We start from the raw sequence: 21,117 nt of genomic DNA, 5'->3' as shown, positions 1-21,117 counted from the left end.
CTGAAGGGGACCTTGGCGCTAGCTTCGAAAAAGCGTCTGCTCGAAAACAGCCAATGGCAGCCGTGCGGTGATTCACCCTTGTGGTCCCGCTGCACCCTCCTCCTCCGCGTTCCTCCTCGCGCTTTTCGCTATCGCTGTCTTTCATCCCCCGCTGCGCTTCGCGTTCGCCCTTTCACCCTTCGCTGTGCTCATTCGCTCGGGACGCGGACGTAAAACGCAGGCGCCTAAGAGCTGTGCTCTAAAATGTTACCTTTGACACTATAAGTAAATCATGGCAGATAGTGTCTGCCCTTTTTTCGGGATGGTACAGACAAATAGTTATCGGCAGTTTCTTCCCTATAAAACTCGGTCAGAGAGTAAGAGAGAAATAAAGATAAATGAAGGGTGAGGAGGTTAACCATGGCTGAGCCCGATTGGCTACCGTGCAATGACGAAAGAAATCAAGGGAGAAAAGGATTAGTAAAAGGAAAGAAAGGTCCGTGTTCATGCTGCCGACGTTCTTTACTCTATATGACTGTCAGTCTATCAGCAAAGCCAGTATGACCTTCTGCAGTTGTGATGTGCGAGACTATGATCCCATGGGATGAGATGCGTCTGTCTCCACGGGCGACAGCGTTCGAAGCGCGTTCCTTGCGCATTTTCTATGCCGATCTCAGACAATCCCCGACTGGTAGCGCGCGCCGGATGACAGAGTTTTCGACGCACGCGGCAGCCCGCACCTCTCTCTCTCTCTCTCTCCCTTCCTTTTTTTGTTTTATCCAGCGGCCGTGCCCCAGTAATCGCTTTTACTACACCGAACACCACCTTCACGCCACGTTCTCTAAATGCAGCCGTGTGGCTCATGTCTGATGACTGCCCCACCTGCTCCACATGCTCTAGGATTGCACAGATGGCCCACCATTGCCGCAGCCGCTGGCCGACGTCATACCGACCAAACCTTTACAATCGGTGGCGCCCATCGAAACGTCACGCGTGTCTAGTTTCCTCCGGCTTCTCGGGGCTGTGGTCCCGTCGTCCACGCGAGTGACAATAGAGACTTTTAGCGTGTCCGGTATTCGGGCAAGCGCGGGCGGTTTTCCGGTTTAGCGGGGGCGTCAACGTGAGCGGCCAGATTGGTGGCGCCAGCTGGTGGCGCAAAGCTCAACCACACAAACACAGAGCTAATTACTATATTCTGCTTAGCTGCTGGCGTAAATTTTCGACAGTGGCGTAATCGTGTTCACGATTACGCCACTGCCAAAAATTCGCACGAGTGGCGAAGCAGGATATGGTGAGTTACTGCAGTTTTAGCTATGCGTTTGTCTGGTTGAGCTCTACAACACCAGGCGGCTTCACCGCTCACGTTTAGGCCCCGGCCATCCGGTAATCCGCCCAAACCGTTCCCGTTTACCGGAATAGCGTACAAGCTAAAAGTCTCTAATAAATGTGTTTGCGTACCTTTCGTCGCGATGACCACCGATCAAGACAATAAATGAGCTGGTACTTTTGTTCAGAAGTCTGTGTCCCCTCTGTGTCATGTGCTAAACAGCTTCGCTGGTCCTCCACTTTCAGAGAGTGGAATGGCTCATCATTTTCTTTTTTCATTCTTTTCTGTTCAATACAGTTCCATATGTAGCTTCTCCATCACCTGTCTCCACTAAGTTGTTCCCCCATCTCGATTTCAGATTCTTTCCTGTGCGCTGTCCACACATCCGTAAACGCTTTATTTACCGGCTAGTTCCGTGACACATTCGCACATTTTCTCCACTGTGAATGAAAGTTTTTCGAAAGTTTCCAGCATGTTCCCGTGTTTTCCCAGGGTCCTCTAATAAGAACGCGAAAGACCAGTTTCCTGTCAAATGCGGGCGACCAGCGAAATCTCCCTCATCGTTTGCTAGTACATTTTCTGGAAATTTCTACCGAAGAACCAGAACTGAGCGCTGCTGATGACAGTCGACGTCTTCTCTTGGTTGCAACATTATCGGCTGTTAGATGATTTACCGCTTCTTCGTCTGACGGGTGCAAAGCCAAATCAAAATGCGTCTTTTGCAAGGCCGTCATCACCGGCGCGTATACTGCTGCACGTCACACTAAAACATGATTTTAAGTACGCGTAGTCTCAACATCGGCGTAAGCTCATTAAGCCATTGTCGTGATGATGATAATGAAAATTCAGAAACTCATTTGAAGTGGGGTCGGGGTATATCTCACCAAGTTCGTTCTTTTAAATTTCAGGTGTTTCTACGTTACATTTGCTACATTTCTAAGCGACATTTGGTGTCCTATATAAATAAAAACTTCATAGCGCGATGTATTGTTTACTAATGTTGTTAGGTCCGTAAACGCGCGCAGCTGTTCAGGGCATAATATGCAGATTACACATGAAGCTTGATGTGGGACAATCGTGAAAACGTTCAAACGAACATGTAGTAAAATAACACGCCGACACACTTTATGGTTGGACCATAAAGCCGTACACCATACTGAGCGGAAAGATACACCCGGCGACAAAAGTTTACGGACCACGGGGTCCCTGAAGACGTTCAGTTCCCGAGCAGCCTGTAGCAGTAGCCAGTAAAACTGTATACTACAATGTTGCTAGCATATTCTAGTCGAGGCCCGGAATGCAAATACCAGACTGTATTGTGAGGTTGCGGAGATATTCAGCTTTTTCTCCGAACTCGTGCCCCGCGATACTTTGTCGCCGCAGGCACGTGGCATGGATAAATAGCTGATGGCACAGCGTACCTTGCGTTGATATAACGCAAGTTCGGCCGACCCCTTGGACTGTAGCAGAATAGCGAATATGTCTTAACAATACATAAGGTTAGAATCTTAAAAATGTATACTTGCGTGTTAATAGAGAAATATTGAAAGGAAACACGTGTGATCAAAAAAAAATGCGGGTAAACACCTGCAAACTTGCAGTGGCCCCCTAGGGGAACTATAATGAGGAATTACCCTATGTATCGAAGTATCTTAAGATAGAAATGGCAATTATCGTATCGGAGACAATTAATTTGCTAGCATCTTATATGTTTATCTCAGATACTTATCGGCTCTGTACATTGTATCTGGATCATAACATATTTGCAAAGTATGTTTGTCCAGTCCTGGTGTACGCATTGTTCCCTATTTCTGATAATCGTGGATTACCACTGGATAATCATTCTTCCTGGAGTCATAACTTGTTCCTTCAATTTGCATTCACCAACCCGTCCGTTAAAACATACTCGAAAAAAAGGGATGTTTTGTGCCGTGCTCTACAAATTGCATTGATATCCGCTTACTGAAACAAGATGCCATTGCTTTGTCGGTCATAGAGGTGTCTTGTTTCCAATAAACGCCTACGGTCGACACATACATAATTCGATTTTTTTATGAAGAATGTGAAAGATAAGCGCTGCAACACCGAGAAGCACTCGGTCATTCTCTTGGGAATTAACCGCCTTTGTCCGCATTGTGTACGCAGCTCAAAAAGCACTGCCCTAGCTGCAAAAAAAAAAAAAAGTACTTATCTGATATTACTGGATACGACCACCCCTCGTCACTGCTATCGTCTGAGGTGAAAAAGGTAAAAGGCGGTGGGTGAGCGTGACAGCGTAAATGCCGGAGTGGATACCTTTATTGGTCGCTTCTGCATGCTTGCATGAGTTTTGAACTCGTATGTTTATAATTTCTTTCATTTACTGCAGTACTTTGTTCTAGGCTGGTTGTCATTTCCTTGTAATAAATAAAAAATAAAGTACATATCATGCGTTGCTTAGAACACTCGGCTTAAAGTTGAACCTCTGTTGGCTCGATCTTGGCTGTACCTGACTGAATGTCCTTTTCTTTTTACTTCTTATGCGCTGCATTGTGACATGCCCTACCCAGAACTTTGGGAAAGAAAATGAATGGTCTTACTGCCTTTCTCATAACCACTGCTCATAATATAGAAAAAGGAAAATAAGGAAGCAAAAACGGAACAGACATACACTGGAGGACGACTGAGAACGACACGCACAAGAGTTGCGATCAACGGCGCGCTATTCAACTTCTCTTCGAGTTGTGCACAGATTCGCACAAAATTGAAAAATAGCGGACAGAATGTTCAGATTATGAGCGAGTGCCTAAACGCATTCCACAGTTTCTAGGTCATCAAGGAATTCTGCTCTCCGCACAAAGAATACGCTCATCAAGGAATTCTGCTCTCCGCACAAAGAATACGCGTGCCGCACAGCCTCTTGCTGTTGAATCTGCTCCAACCTCAGTGCAGAATATTTCCAAACCGTGTATAGATAACGGAGCATCTGAAAAGACTGCCGTGAATGAGGAATGGCCACCACTGCCAAGGATAAGCCCTGTGGAAAAACCCCAACAAGGAAAGGCACCACAAGGCTCCACCCCTCACCCAGATGAGCTGACAGATCATGACCGCCGAATTGTAACAATGCTCAAGTCTTTGATAAATGCGATTCGCACGCTTGTGGGCAACTCGAATACGCCAACAGCTCGAAGCGCAGTTCAAGTGTTGGATGCCCTGAGCCCAGTGCTTGCAAATCTTGCATAAGCACAATGGCTCTTCCACTGCCTTCACACCGTGATGAAGTGCGTAGCGCGACAATTTTCCAGTGGAATGGCAGAGGACTTAAATCACGGATTTCATGTTTCCGCCAATACGTTTTCACGAACCGATTTCCTGTAGTGGTAATATGTGAACCGAACGTGTCGAAAGCGCTAAGACTCTCTGGATACGAAGCCTTCATGGCGTCAACGTGCGGGCAACCCAGCAAAGTAATTCTTTACATCCGTACAGAACTGACTTACATCCCCCACTCAGTGCAGCCTCATGATGGAAACCAATACGTGTGTCTCCGCATTACAAAGAATAAAGTGGCCTTCACCCTTATCGGCGCCTACATATCCCCATATAGTCGGTTCGACGGCGACCGATTGCGAGACATCCTGACGGCAACTACTGGACCCTGGATTATCACAGGAGATTTTAATGCTCATCACTTGGCTTGGGGAAGCTCCAGAATAGATTCCAGGGGCCGGAAACTTGTGGAATTTGCTTCCGACCATGAACTTAGCATTATGAACGATGGCAGTCCGACGTACTTGCGTGGTGCGAACTATAGCAGTTGCTTAGACTTGACCTTGGTGTCACGGCAACTTGGTCAAAATGTTCGATGGTTCTCTGACATCGAGACTCATGGTAGTGACCATATTCCCACCTACTTAATTATCAATGGATTTGGAAGCTTCTCCTCTTGTACTTCCCGACAAGCATATATAAGGTGGTCAATGTATAAGACAAAGGTGGAAGAGGCATGCAAAGAAGGATTTACCGGCACCATTGAAAACCTTATTACAAGTGTACTGGAATCGTCTAAGTACACATTTACATCTGCGAAAAAACGTACGGATTTTGACATGGAACTTGAGCGACTTCGAACGATTCGCAGAAGAGCCGAGAGGCGATACAGGCGCACGAAGTCAATTCATGACCTTAGAGTCGCTCGACGTATACAGAAGAAAATCCAACGTCGTATGGACAGGTTGGAGGAACAACGGTGGAAGACGTTCTGCGAATCACTTGACCCCCGCAAGCCTCTGTCTATCATATGGAGGATGGTGCGCGGCCTTGGCTCGTCTCCACAGCAACGACACCCATTCTCAGCCCTAGCCCTCCATCAAGGCCGCTCACAGGTCGATATAGCCGAAGATTTCTGTGTGAAGATTGCAGGCAGTGTGGTCACCATCAATATTGAAATTCTGGGTGAAGTTCCTGCGACACGCTTCCCAGAATTGAATGTGTCCTTCTCACTTGAGGAATTGGACGCTGCTCTGGCCTCATGCAGGCGCTCATCGTCGCCAGGACCAGATGGCATCACCTACGCTGCTTTATGCCACCTAGGTGAAGATGGCCGAAGCAGACTGCTGGAATGTTATAACCAGTCATGGAATGATGGCGTCGTTCCTGAGCGGTGGAAGTCCAGCCGCTTGATACCACTCCTGAAGCCTGGAAAGTCGCCACTTGACCTAGCGTCCTACCGACCCATTGCGCTGTCCAGCTGTGTTGGGAAGGTCATGGAAAGAATGATTCTCACCCGCCTAGAATGGTATCTTGAGCGCCACAACGTATACCCCGATGCCATGGCTGGTTTTAGAAGAGGCCGTTCCTCTATTGACAACGTCATCGACCTAGTCTCGTCTGTACAACAGGAAAAACACCACAAGCGTATATCGGTTGCACTATTCCTCGACGTGAAAAGCGCCTATGATAATGTAACGCATGAAGCCATCCTTGATGCCCTGGAAAATAATGGAATAGGTGGACGCATGTTTCGGTGGATTCGGAGCTATCTATTCAAAAGATCCTTCTTTGTGCACAGTGCAGATGGCCGAACTGCTGACCATTACACTTACCGTGGCGTCCCTCAGGGTGGGGTTCTTAGCCCCACTTTGTTCAACCTTGCAATCCTTGGCCTTGCCGACGTTCTACCACATACAGTAAACCTTTCCATATATGCTGACGACATATGCATATGGGCCTCGGCAGTTACACGTCTCCAGGTGCGTGCACGGCTCCAAAAAGCAGTGACCCTAACATCATCGTACCTGCGTGCGCAAGGCCTCAGCATTTCGACCGAGAAGTGCGCCTTAGTCGCCTTTACCCACAAGCCCATGACCTGGTACCCCATTTCTATTGACCACCAACCAATTTCCTACGCAAAAACTCACCGATTCCTAGGCGTTATTATAGACAGAGACCTTTCATGGAGCCCCCACATCACATATTTGAAGAAGAGGCTTACTTCTATCTCCCATATACACCAGAACACCGTGAATTCAAAGCGTGCCGCCATATTGATGAGCGCCGGTCGCGCCATCTATCCCAAGCGCCGCGAAGTAGCAGGCCTGGGCTGCCACGCCGGGAGATGCGACCCGGCGCGAAAGCGAAACTTGGGCTTTTTAGCTGGGCGGAAGGCGTGTTTCGGGTTTTTTCTAGCCTGTCATTTTCGCTGTCTCGATTCAATCAAACTTCAAGACCTCATGCAAGTCCGCAATGGCCACACTGAGTGATGTGCAGACTGCAGAAGCGAATACATCGGGTAACCACGTAAGCACGTAACCTGTGAAGGATTTTACAGCACTGTGTTGGTGCCACATTTTATTAAAGCACGCAGAACATTGTCCTCTGCACTTTCAGTTTGGTCTTGTTTGTCATGGTCACTACTGGGTTGGCCGCGTTTGGCAACCAACTGGCGAGGTCGTTTGACTGCCTGATTAGCAGACGCCTGCCCTTCACCACCTGCACATTGAAAACAATATATATGTTATAGTAAGAAGGGCTGTAGTTCTTTCCCATGCCATCACTGTTGCGAAGACATAAAGTCCTCTCAAAATGAAATAGAAAATGCACCAGGCCAATTGTATCGTGCAACCCCTTAAGAGTACAACATTAAGAACACAAGCCTACAGTACTCTAACAAGCAGCATGTGATGCTAAACCTGCACTCATTGGAAAATGAGGAACTACAGTAGTTATAATGTTCAACTACACGTGCAGTCAAAGCCCATATAACAGGGCGAGCATGACGGATGCAGGTTTTGTACAGTTGCACAAACCATGACAGGGCACATAAAATTACCATCCCTACTTAAAGCTGCATCATCAGGGAAGCCTTTGGTACAAGACAACAACCGCACCTGCATTCCAAAAAATTAGCCCCACCAACTGCAGCTACCTGGTATCAGACCTGTTTCGCTTGTGCGAGGCCATATCGGATTGTTAGCGCTCCCTTAGAAAACAGTAAAAGAAACTGGTGAGAACGAGCAAAATTTTGTTACAAAATACAACAATAATTAAGCACCTTATTTTCCTCGCCTTATGAACGGAAAAATTTTGCGCTTTGCCCTGCATAACAGCCCGCACGCAGTTTAGAGCTCAGGATGCTCAAATGAATTCGTTACGAATGACACCTGCAACACCACCTCGTAAAGACAGGCGCGCTGCAAGAACGCCTTCGGCGACGAGCAGTCGTTGTTTACGTTTTTGTCGACGCATGCTACGTGACGAGCAGACTTCGTTTTACTTTCATTAGCAATAACGCTCACCAGCAGGGCAATATACTGTCGTTTACAACTTGTCGTTCACGCTTAATGGTCATGCCGTGCAGCAGCTGCAAGTATCGCTAACCGCAAACTCAACTGTTCCGCTTAACCGTCGGGAGCTCTGCCTGAATGAAAACACGAAAAGGCTTGCCTTCTTGTTATAGCCAAGGCGAAGCACCGGCGCGGGATTCTGCCCTGTGGGCTTGTCCAGAAAGTGCTCGGAGCAAACCTGCGTGTTACACATATTACGTTCGTAGGGCGCAAAGTTGAACGTGGCACCAAAATATACACAGATCGAATACTCACTCGTGCATTTTCACTGGGTTGGTAGTTCTTCCTATTCACTGCAGCTATCCACCGGTGGCGCAGCTTGTCATTCTTCGTTGCGGATGGAAATCGGTGCAGGCTGAAAACACCGCACCGGCACGATTCCCTACGTGTATTGTGCTCTTCGCAAACAGCGCTAAGCAACCTGCTCCTTTTCCGCTGGTTATTTTGGCATCCAAACACGACGCAACGATGCCCAGATGACTTCTTGTACTTTGGGTTCGCGTGAACGGGCACATTTCCGCACTTTGGAGTCCTAGAGCTAGCGCTAGCCATGTCTGCTGGTCGCCGGCGAACACGCTTTGGCAGCCCAGAACAAAATGGCGCTGGTCGACCGGGCAATCCGGGTGCGAGGGTATGCGTTCGATTAGCCTGGGTGCGAGGCTAGCGTGTTCTGGTCTATACTAAGGTTTCTCGCCGGTAAAACGTGGGGCACATCCGTGGCATCTATGCTTCAACTATACAGGACGCTCTTCCTAGGATACTTGCGATACAGCACACCAGTGCTGTCCAATGCTAACAAAACTAACATCCATGTCCTACAGAGCATTCAAGGCCAAGCCCTTCGAACATGTCTGGGGCTACCTCGAAATGCTTCAACCGTGGCGACAATTGCCACCGCGAGAGACCACCCAATAAGGACCTATATAGATATCGACGCGCTCCGGGTGCATGTTCGCCATATATCCAGAGTCCCTGACCACCATCTCGCTCGATTGCCTGAGAAAAGACCCAGGGCAGCGTTCTCCAGATCAATTGCGGCTAACCGGCACTCTTTGTCTTTGAGGCACTCACCCGCAACAAGAACGCCATCCCCTATGTGGTGCTTGAAGAAGCCTCCTGTGTACCTTGCTGTTCCAGGAATAGTGAAGAAAGCTAGCCTGACCACCGCGGCTCTCAAGCAGATCACATTGGAACTTCTACATTGTTCATACTCTAACCGAATGCATGTTTACACGGATGGTTCCGTCTCGGAAAATTCTACGGGCGCCGTTGTTCTACCATCTCAATCGGTCGTCATCAAGTTTAAGACATCACACGTAACGACATCTACAGGCTCTGAACTGGCCGCTCTTCGCGCTGCTGTCGAATACATCGAAAAAGAACCGCCCAACAAATGGGCAATATTTTGTGACTCGAAAGCAGCCCTCCAGAGCTTGAGAAGTTTACGACGTGGCAATTATGAACAGCTGGTGTCACAAATCCATGATACCTGCCATTGCGCTTCTGAAAGAGGACATAATATCATATTTCAGTGGCTGCCGGGACATTGTGGCATCGTTGGTAATCACCTCGCCGATGACGCTGCCCGACGTGCCCAGGCTGGCTCACCGACACTCCTTATACCTTTATCCAGAGTCGACGCTGCAAGAGAGCTTCGCAGTCTCGCTCGTACAATCACGTTAGGTTGCTGGCATACACCTCAGAACTCTAAGTGTCGTTTACACAGCCTCGACCCATCACTGAAACTTACATTACCAGCGAACCTTCCACGACGTGACGCAACACTGCTGTGTCGGCTGTGGGTAGGAGTAGCATTCACCAACTCCTACAGATATCGTATTGGAATGGCGGATTCACCAATGTGCGCGAAGTGCATGTGTGAAGAGACCATCAGTCACCTTCTGTGCCACTGTTCTCGCTTCGATAATCAACGCGAGACTCTCCAGTGTGCCTTAAATAGACTGGATGACAGGCCATTTACGGAAGCGAAGATCTTGGGGGCCTGGCCTCACAGTTCATTGGCCCAGAAAGCAGTTCGAGCGCTTTTTCGCTACCTGAGGGAAACAGACTTGAGTGCCAGACTGTAGACATCCTATACCTAAGTTCTCTCTCTCCCTCTTTCACTCCCCATTCCCCTCCCCACGTGTAGGGTAGCAAACTGGACTCAGTCTAGTTAACCTCCCTGCCTTTCTGTCTTCCCTTCTCTCTCTCTCTCTCTTCTAGGTCGTAATGGCCGGATAATCTGTCATTTCGATCGCATTTGACCGCGTTTCACGACAAACGTGAAGGCGCTCAGTTCAAACAGCTCAGTGTATACCGTCTACTTTCGTGTCGTAAAACATGTAATAAGTAACGTCGTGTACGGTGTCTGCTTCAGCTACACAGAGCGCCTACTTGCAGTGAAAGTCAAGAGTATTTGAGCAACGCTACCCCCCCTCCCCTTGCTAAGCTTTTAATCCCTCTCCTCTTGGGTACACATCATCTTCGTCTCCTTTGCCAGTCAACGTAATTAGCACTGAGTAGTCCACGTGGTTTAATCAAAGAGGAAGCATATTGCGATGTGCGCTGACCACTTCGCTCCTCGTGTCGCATCGGCGCGTAATGTGTGCCCAGAGGCTTACCGTGTTCATTTTCGTTTTCTCCCTCTCTCTCTTGCCTCCCTTGCAGTCGGGCACGTGTTCAAGAAAGTGCGGCAGACCAAGAAACGAAGAAAAAGCAGCTACGGATCCCTGTTCTCCTCATTAGGTAAGGACACTTTGTCCCCGCCCTTCTTCCTTCCTACCACACGGGTGGCCGGCGGCGTGCGTTTCGCGCGCGCCATCATTAGCCGTCTTAAGTTTGCACTGCGTCTCTGCCTTCTCCGGACAAAGCAGCACGCTCGTTATTCATTCTGCCTTGCGAGAACTCGCGCTGGTCCGTAATGAGGTGCATAGACGCAGTTGTCGTGCAAGCGCGCTTCTTTTATATGTCTCTCGCCGGCACAAACAAGGGATGTTTTTTTTTTTTTCCCAACCGTTCTTTGGGCCACATTTTTTGACGGCCTTTTACGCGGGCTGTGCTTATGCTTTCCAAAGCGATTTCCCCCCGCACCGATTGCATGCGTCTAGCATGTTAAGCCTGCCAAGCAGTGGTTTGACGCTATACTTGACTTTGCCGTCCTCCGTCAGTTTTGTCTTTGTACAGATAATTGGAATGAATGCATGAGTTGCAATAAACTACAGATATGGAGCTTGGAAAGTGCTTTATTTGAAGTCTAGGGTCGTATTCTGTACGGATTATTTTGCTCCGGCTCTCTTCTCGTTATCCGTCCCATGGATAGTGGAGGCGCGGTTTCGCGCGTGCCGATGACGAAGGCCAACAAGCGACCAAGGCTATACAAACGGGGCTAGCTGGTGATTCTTAACGTCACAGGGCATTACAGAGCGCAATAAGCTCTGCAGTATGCACAAAGCAGCAGGAGTGGATTAACAGAGGGAAATTATGCCCATAAATAAAAGATAGAACGATGAGGGTGATGTGCTAAGACCATACAACTCGGATGGAAGATACAAAACTTAGGGATGGGCATGAGCGAAGAGACCCAGGTAAGGAATTCGACTCATCTATAGAATGAGGGAAAAAAGCTCAATTTAAACATATTAGTGGCGTGCAAAGTAGGGAGTCAAATTTAAGTTGTGATGTCGTCTCGTAGATGACTGGCACGAGGTTAGTATAGTTCTTTTTCGAAAGTCCAACGGAAGAATTGACGATGGTGTGCAAGAAATTTAACGATGCTATGCGGCGACGTGAATGGCGTAAAGTTAAATTCAAGGAACGAAGTGCAGAAGAGGGTGAAAAGTCGCGATCATAATGGTGACATACAAATCTTACAGCTTTCTTCTGAATTGCTTCTAGCCTCTTAATCCAGCACTGCTTATAAGGGTTCCAAACGACAGATGTGTAGTCAACAATAGGGCGGATTAGCGATTTATATAATAGTAGCTTAGTAACTTTTCGAGAGTTGGATGCTGTACGACGTAGGTAACCTAATTTTTTTAGGGCTTTGTTGCAAATGTGATCAACGTGATTAGACCATGACATGTTATGCGTAAAAATGACACCGAGATACTTATACAGAGGTACCCTACACACCTCAAGAAGACAGGAGTTCCTCACAGCTCTTTTCAAGACATTGTTTTCCCGCGCGGGAACCGGTTGTGTAGGAAGGAGGTCTCTCGCCTTCTTTTAAATTACCTACAGGACACAGATTTGGCCTCCACATGGTGAACTGAGGAGTGACCATTTGTATTTTGTGAGGACTGTGTCTGATTATGTGATTTACTTATTTTAAGTGTCGCTACGGTGGAGCAATTGCCGGCAGCAACTGCAAGGCTAATCCCACCAGTAGCCTACAACAACTCAACTCAACTCAACTACCCTACACACAGCACGGTTATTGAAGGAATAATGAAAAGTAGATTTTCTACATAAGGACATAAGGACAGTTTTATCAAAGTTAATGTCCATTTGCCAGGTATTGCACCAGGTGCAAAACCTAGCGAATGATTCCTGGAGGCGGAAAGGATCATTGGAACTCTTAATCAGTTCATATAAAACACAGTCATCAGCATAAAGATGAATGTTAGAAGAGGTGTTAATAGGTAAATCAATTATGTAGATAAAAAAGTTGTGGCCGAGGAACGGAGCCTTGGGGTACTCCAGATGTCGCATCAATAGAGTCAGTAGAGCTGTAAGAGGCAAACTGGGAATGAAGTGAAAGAAAGCTTGAAATCCAGTTAACTAGCTGAGGATTATTTAGTACAGTGTTAAGTTTGGACAAGAGAGCGATAACAAAACGACTTTATGATTTGATAGTCCCTCAATTACATCGCAAGAGAAGTCATTTTTCGCTAGATCGGTGCTTAAGAAAACGAAGTCGAGGATGGAATTTAACCTAGTAGTACTAGAAACTTGAGTGAGCCCAAAGAACAAGGAAATATTATTTCAATACATATTGCTACGTCACGACCTGTTGTATTTAGTGACGACCAGTGGATGCCAGGAGCATTGAAGTCACCCATGCAGATAAATGGTGACGAAGCAATATTAGTCAGGCACATAAAATTTCCACTAGCGTAAAGGACATCAAGGAAAGAACCGGGCGGACGATATATAACGCTGATTACTATACACGGATTATTCAGGTAAATTTTACACCACGCGGATTCTCTATCCGAGGGCCAGGGCAAAACTGAGAAACGAAGGTCTAAACGGATAAGCAGTACGACGCCGCTGCCAGTGCCGTGGATCCTGTCTAGGCGCACGGCAATAAAACCGGGCGGAGTGTTCTAGGGATCATAAATAATACTATGTAGCCACGACTCAGTGATACCTATAACATGAGAGGAATAAATAGAAATAAGAGACAGTAAATGTGGAAGTTTTTAACAATACTGCGAGCGTTAATGTTCAAAACGACGAGGTTATCGAGATGACCAGAACGATGTCAGTTAGTGGATGAGCCGGGAGCCGAAGACGCAGGCACACAAGGTAATGGTTGAATAGGTACTTTGACTAATGCGTTTGAACTGCCATCCCACTTATAACGAATTTTGTCAATGGACGCAGTTTGTGCGTAGCGCTTTTGTTCCCATCAGCTTACGTTAGATTTTTATATCATCCTACCCATGTACTGCTACCGCTTCATATCTTCTCGAGCCTAGATGAACCGCATGTCAGCTGTCAATTACAGCTGGCTGTTCATAGTTCTAATAATTTACTTTGTGGCCACTCACGAATATCACATTTTTTTGCTACTTTCATCTTTATGCTTTTTCTTCACCATTTTTTTCTCTGTAACACATATTTCTTTTGTTTTAGCCTAATTTTCCTACCGTCTCTCCCTATTTCCTGTCACGCGACATATCAGTAAATGAGGCAAAGTGCATTACAGTACAATTAGACCGTTGCATTGTAACGTTTCTTCCTCAGCTTTCTTGAAAATTTACAAGTGTAGGCTTATGAAGCTATCATAGGCGTATCTACCGGGAAGGAAAGGGGGCTCTTGCCTCGCCCCCCCCCCCACACTGTCAGAAGTGGGGGGCGGCAAAATATGCCATTTCCCCCCCCCCTTTTGAAAGCAGGCAGTTTTGGCTGAACTGTGGAAAGACCAACAAAACTACAACTGAAGCTCAATTTTCCCATTAGAATGGCTACACAAGTAATGCTTTTCTTTGCTGTGCATCCCCTGCTTGGAGAGCGAGGATTGTCTTTTGTGCCTGCTGGGGACGCCCTGTAGCGGATGACGTGCGGGATTAGCTGTAACACGCTCCCGTTGCGGAATTTGCCTGGCGCTGAGCAGTCCCCGCCCTTACAAATGTCAGCTTGCGCTATTTGCACTATGCCCAGTTTACTTAAGACCGCTATATCCGTATCCGAAAACACAATCGCCTGGTTGCATTTAACTTGCGGGCGAGGGGGAGGTCCGGATAATGTATTTTAATCAGCCGCGCCCAACCCAACGATTTCATGCCTGAGGGCATGAAATCGTTGGATCATCAAATGCTGGAACTATTTAATGTCTGTCCAGAGATAACCTACATTGCGTTGCAGTCTCAGTATCTCATCTAAATCTAATCAAACATCTTACAGGTATAACTGCCGAATTTTTAGAGTAATCACAATTTATCGCAGACGTGCTCGTGAAAATGACCTTGGTCGAACGTGCAGAGCCATTTCAATACCAATAGAACACTTCAATTTTTTCTAAAGGCATGTGTCACTTCTTACGGACAATTTCACTTTCAGGCGGTTTATAAATATGAGTTACACTATTACTTGTTTCCCGGCAGGAGCAAAAATAGCAGATGCATCGTATTTTGAATAAATGACGGCCACTTTTTGGCGACGAGTACCGAAAAGTTGCACTGTGTAAGGTGCTTGTGTGCTCTGAAAAGTTACTGCATAGTTCCTTTCTCGCAATTTTAAGGTGAAAGCCTGAAGTGGCTCACACCTCTGATGGTCTGGACAACGCCTCCTCTATTTTTTCGATGCCAGTGCAATCGCTCGCTCCTCAATGGGCGCCGTTGGTGCGCCTTAGTTCAGTGAGTTGCCGCGATGCGACGCTCCCAAATGGTACGACTAATTTATGTACGCCTGCTTGCGTCACACGTGAGCCTAAGCTCGCGGCGCTGCCGTTCCGCTGGAGTACGGTGTAGAATGTTTATGGAGCATGTGAGAACGATGGAGCATGTCTTATTAGAATGTGAAGATATCTGCCCAGCGGTCAATTTAGGCACCACTGGCCTCCTTGAAGCCCTTGGGTTCAGCGAGAGCAGAGGGAAAGTAAACATATCCGCAGTAGAGATTAGTAAGAGGCGATGGGAAAATCGGTGGAAGAAAAGTAGGGAAACGACAAAAAATGGAGACGTACAAGAACAAAGTTCACAATAGGGGGTCCGAAAATTTGGTTATGGGAATTCATCGTGCCGTTTTTTTCCTTTTCTTCTTTTCCTTTATAACCTAAAGTAGGACATTAGGCAGTATAATAGCAAGAGCTTGGTGGCGCAACCCACCACCCTGTTCCAAAGGGGACGCTCATAATATCCATCCATCCAGTAGCAGTAGACGCTCCGTCCCTCCGTCTGTCAGGTTATCACGCGTCTGGCAGTCTTTCTTCTACTTCCGCTGTGGGGCGCCACCAAGATGGTACTCTCCCCCACGACCATAAAGCAGGCGTGAACGCTAACCGACGACAGAGAGTAGGAAAGGAAGATAGGAGAGGGCGGGTCAACGGTCGGATCGGCCGCATATGGCTGGCATTGAAAAAAATAGAGGAGCCGCTGGTCTGGAAAACGCGACGTGCGGTACAGAAGGTCATGTGGGCTCGCCTCGCGCAGACACGCGCTCGTGCCACAGCTCGCGCGTTCGTCGTCGTCTTCTTCCACAGCTGGCTCCGATGCCGCTCATCATGCCAGCGTTCCCATACTGCCCCTCGCGCTAGTGGCACTGCTCTCGAATTCGCCATCGTCTTCTACCCCTGCTGGCTCCTATGCTGCTCATCATGCCAAAAGAGGCACATTAAGATATAGTTAATTCAGGCACTTCAACACACCACCTTCAGTGGCAGCCGAACTTTCGAGATTATGTGGAAGTCGAACCCATCACCTTTGGTGTTAAGGTGAAGTTAGGTAAGGCACAGTTAATTAATATACAGTTAATTAAGGCACTCGAATAACGACCTTTGGTGGGAGTCGAACCCACGACGTTCGGTGTCCATTAGGGCGAAGTTAATTAAAGCACAGTTAATTAAGGTAGCGTCAATTAAAGCACACGGACCTACGACTTTTGGTGGGAGAAAAGAAGTAATAAGAAGTAACAACGCATTCACATGAGAACGTCAAGTAATTTAATGAATGTATCCTGAGCGCGCAGGCTTTCCCCCTCTTTGGCGTATGCTAAAGTGTAGCATGTGGCGTATGCTAAAGTGTAGTTTTAATGTTTCTGGCTGATTTAGAAGCGTTACGAATAATTATTGAGCCCTCATGTTTTTTTCTTCTTACTTTTTCATGCGTGATATATTAGTTTCGCCTGGTCTCCTCACTGAACTAGAGGAGGCAGCTTCCTTATGTGTGGCGACTGTAAGGACAAGTTATTAGGTGACGTGTAGGTGAAGTGCAAACTAGATGGGTAATTGAGGCTTTCGCAATAAACTACGTATGCAAGCACTCTAGAGTGTTACGAGCGTGTCTAACGAGTAGGGAAGAATTGAACACGCTGCCGTGGCAGAACTATAAAAGCCACCAAGACCAAATTTAGCGAAAATTAGTGGTAAGCTATGGAAACTTTTTGTGCGAAGTGAAATGCGGTTGGGTCAAACACAGCCTTTGTAAAAAAGAAATTATTATCGAAGTGTTAGAGCATGTGATATGGACGCGCTGCTTCACAGTGTCCCGGCATAGCTGTAAGTTACAACAGGTTTATATTTTGTAGAAAAGGGGGGGGGGGGGGGCGCATGGTGACTATAGTGTGCGACAGAGTTAGTTCGTTCCCGGTATAGTTAGAAACTTGGAAAATAGTTACGGAGACGTCGTTTTTCTTTCCCTATCTTCAGGCGTCTTAACACGTTCCGACTTGGTTTCAGCGATGTCCTCGGTGAACTAAACAACCCAATTTGATTATGCCTAGCGAAAAAGGGCGCCTTATGGGCCATATTTAGGAAACTTTAAAGGCAGGGGACTAATTATGACATTTGCAGTAAATTACGCATGCAAGCAATTCGGAGCGTTATGAATGTGTCTAGCGAACGAATAATTTATCCCGTAGCATTGATAGAACGATGAACTCAACCAATATCAAATCTAGGGCAAATTGAATGGGTGAGAGTGACAACGAGGGAGGGAGGACACCATGAGAAATGTTATGCCGAAGTAACACGTTTGTTGATCAATAAAAATTTACAACAATAATTGATCCGAAGCATTAGCGGGAAAGATTTCCTACGGAACAGATATATATATATATATATATATATATATATATATATATATATATATATATATATATATATATATATATATATATATATAAATCTTTATTGCAACTGTTCAAAAAGAAGAGCTTCGCTGGAAATCGGGTTGTAACTCTCCAAGATCGCTTACATCTGCTGTGTTCCTTTCTTGTGAATATTGCTCGTAATTTAAGTTGATTATACTTCGTTGCCTATAACCTCGACAATACTGGTATGTAAACTATGGACACCCTTATGCTGTAGACGTAAAAACCAAGTACAATTCCTTTTTCAATTATTAAAATTGTTTGTAGCAAATGTGCATTTTTCTATTTGCGCTTTACTGCTGTTACTGGGCGGAATACGGGACCTCTGTGATGTACTCATGGCCTCTTGTCCCTGCATCATGTTGAAATTTTATAAAATTGCAAGAAATAAATGCAAATTCAAATAGTTTTTTGAGCTCCTTATGGTTCATCACGTGTGAATGATAAATAGGTCCATGTCTGTTAAATATTACTGACAAAAGCATTGCAATGCATTTTCATCTATTGTAATGGTAATTCGCAATATATATATATATATATATATATATATATATATATATATATATATATATATATATATATATATATATATATATATATATATATGTATATATATATATATATATATATATAGACCTATGATTTCGACGTCTGGCGTTAGACGCTGTTTCCTTCGCCGAATATTTGACGTGTTGGCCGCACTCGCGTTAACATAAATGCAGCTAAACGTACGCGTCAAATGACGGTACGTGCAAGTAATTCTTGGAACAAAGGATGCAAGAAAGAGAGAGAGAAAGAAGGGATAACTTTTTAACGATACCAGGCAAATACGCGCATCCTAGCACTCCTCCTCCGTTTCGGAAGCTATGCAATGTATGCATTATAGTTTTTCGTTCTTTCCCAAAAACGCGATATTTATGGACTGTTTTAATGCTTTAGCATTAAGAGTGTCAAAGTGGGAAAAAGAAAGTGTATGTATGTGAAGTGCGAAAAGCCGGTCATGTGGTAGAGGTAGAGAGGGGATGGGAGACCTTAGAAGAGCGTGTGTGTATACAGGGTGTCCCACCTAACTTTCGCCAGAGTTTAAGCATATGCAAATGTCACGTAGCTGGATAGAACAAAGTTAATGTTGTTTGCCGTCGCTTGGAGATACTCAGATTAGCTTTTGCATTCCGCCTAATTACATAATTAGGCTTAATAAAATAATCAGCTTCTCAGTTATCATAATTACATTAAAGGTGTCGATGCGAAAATTACAAAGCAACATGAAAAACTGCCGACACAGCTTTCTGTTGCTCAATACGTGCTGCATAAAAGTGTTTTTCTGAGCGTGAAAGAAGCCCGCAAATGCATGCAACATTGCCGCGCGACTGGCCGTTCGAGGCACTTCGCGTGTCTACTGGAAGCGGCGGACATTACTTACAAAAATTGAAATACATGATATACAAATTAAAAAATTCACAAATAAGTTTTGAACTAATTACTTTACGGTACATATTGCAAGTTACAAATATTAGCCGGGGTATTCGCAAGGCGGATCTACTTAGAACGAATTCTCAGGGCGGCACCTGTTTCCGGATATCAATTCCCGAACTTTGCGGAGAAATGCATTGGCGTTCCAGCTACTTTTGTGCTTCATTGCATGAAACAACGTTTTGTTAAGAAAGTATATGGAACGAAAGCGCATTCTTACTGCAAGTATCTCGCAAATGGTGTCGTCCACACAACCCTTTTCAAGTGGATATGCCTTGCAGTTTCACGCGCTAGAATTCTTAAATTGTAATATTTGCCATAAGGTAATTCGTTAAAAACGTAATTACCGGTTTTTATTAATTAGTTGATTATGCATTTCAATGTTTTGTGCAAGTAATGTCCGCCTTTTCGAGTCCGCCAGCTCATGGACTAGAATTGTGCTATCTTCCACAGGCAATCTTTTTTGATTTGAAAGTATTCGTTGAAACAGCCTGTATACGAGGGGATCAATTTTAAGTTTTGTGGAAGTTTTAAAAATCGCCTCTTGCAGATAACATCTATATTGTAGTCATTGAGACGGATCATTCAGAGAGACGGACATTACTTGCCCGTGAAATCGAAACACATACTCAACTAATCAACAAAAGTTCCCTATATACATATATAGTGAATTTTTGTTCATTAGTTGAATATGTGTTTCGATTTCACGTGAAAGTAAATCCCCCTTCATCAGGGAGGGACGTTAGTAATCTTAGAAGGTATTCAGTCATAATACAGGCGTTACATCAACGCGATCGGCTATGAAGGCGCTGCTGCGGTATTTAAAAGACACTGGACTTTCTGACAGATTGTGACTTCACTGTGTGACGCAGGACTGTACGGTGACACTGCATAGCACTAGGAACGCCTTTGCTGGCTGTGTGACAGTGCCCACAGAAACAGTTTGTGTGTACGTGCGTGTGTGTGTAGTATTTTTTCTTTTGTTTCTTAATTTTTTAGATCGTTCTCTCTCTCTCACACCTATCGCATCCCCTTGCCCCTCCCCCAGGATTACTACAGTACAGGGTAGCCAACCGGAGATAATTTCTGGTTAACCTCACTGTCTTTCCTTTGCCTTTCTCTCTCTCTCTCTCTCTCTACAGGCGTTAGATGTAGGCATGGACACAGACAAAAAAATAAGAAGAAAGGGCAAAAAGGAATAGGAATTTCAATCTAAAAGCTTTCTTTCTTTATTTATTTTAATTTTTTTTGTCTGTGTCCATGCCTACATCTAACGCCTGTCTCATGACTGAATACCTTCTAAGATTACGAAAGTCCCTCCCTGTTGGAGGGGGATTATTGTGTCAATCCCGTGTCGCCAGCTCGGAGGCTCCCTTCAGGATTTAGCGTTGTGAAAGTTTATCGCTCTCGATTCTTTTTAATGAAGCTGTATAACATGATTTATCCTCTTTTTCGCATCCTATTCTGGAGCTCTTCTCGCTTCCGGTTTGCCTTATTCTATAATAGGCAAGCTTCAGTGCCGCTTGAATCGTCTTTACTTTTCTTTTTTGTCTTTCTGCTATTATACGCATAGATGGAACCATTCTAGAGCTGTATCATTCCCCAGTCATTTAAGCGGTTCGAAAGAAATGTGGTTTTTGAGCGAACTTTTGCTATAAATAGCGGTTCTGCTTTTCCGAACGCCAAATTGAAATATTCTAGACGTGCGGTACAGTTCCTAGGCAAATTTTGTTAACGCGGATGATGGAAACCGTTTTTGTATATTAAAACAGCACTCCTATTGTTCTTAGCCTGCTTGGCGAGCAGAAAAGCAAATTGATTTTTTTTTTGCTCCCAGTATGATAGCTGTGAAAATAATCAATAGTAAATTACTTACTTTGTTTTATGGACTGTAGTCCACGAGGTATACAAGTTAGCGTACAAGTTAAAAAGCTGAAATTTCGCTGGTATCTATTGGTGCACACTAGACAAGATTTC

The 21,117-nt window shown here is 45.5% G+C and overlaps 1 protein-coding gene and 1 long non-coding RNA gene across 2 annotated transcripts in view; one reads left to right on the top strand and one right to left on the bottom strand.

Annotated features, from left to right (window-relative positions):
• Positions 1 to 21,117, top strand: part of LOC126544599 (Kv channel-interacting protein 4-like) — a 617,305-nt gene that overhangs the window by 328,905 nt on the left and 267,283 nt on the right. Inside the window, exon 3 of the mRNA XM_050192021.3 lies at positions 10,801 to 10,878. Within this exon, the coding sequence (XP_050047978.1) occupies positions 10,801 to 10,878 (78 nt within the window). The remainder of the gene's footprint in view (positions 1 to 10,800; positions 10,879 to 21,117) is intronic.
• Positions 7,106 to 8,754, bottom strand: LOC140215215 (uncharacterized). Its single transcript, XR_011892154.1, has 2 exons — positions 8,234 to 8,754; positions 7,106 to 7,279 (listed from the first exon to the last, which is right to left on the bottom strand). It is a non-coding gene; the product is annotated as an uncharacterized lncRNA (long non-coding RNA).

The sequence above is a fragment of the Dermacentor andersoni genome, chromosome 1 (assembly GCF_023375885.2).
Source record: "Dermacentor andersoni chromosome 1, qqDerAnde1_hic_scaffold, whole genome shotgun sequence".
Lineage (NCBI taxonomy): Eukaryota > Metazoa > Arthropoda > Arachnida > Ixodida > Ixodidae > Dermacentor > Dermacentor andersoni.
The sequence above is the reverse complement of the archived record's forward strand: the minus strand, read 5'-3'. Positions and strand labels throughout refer to the sequence as shown.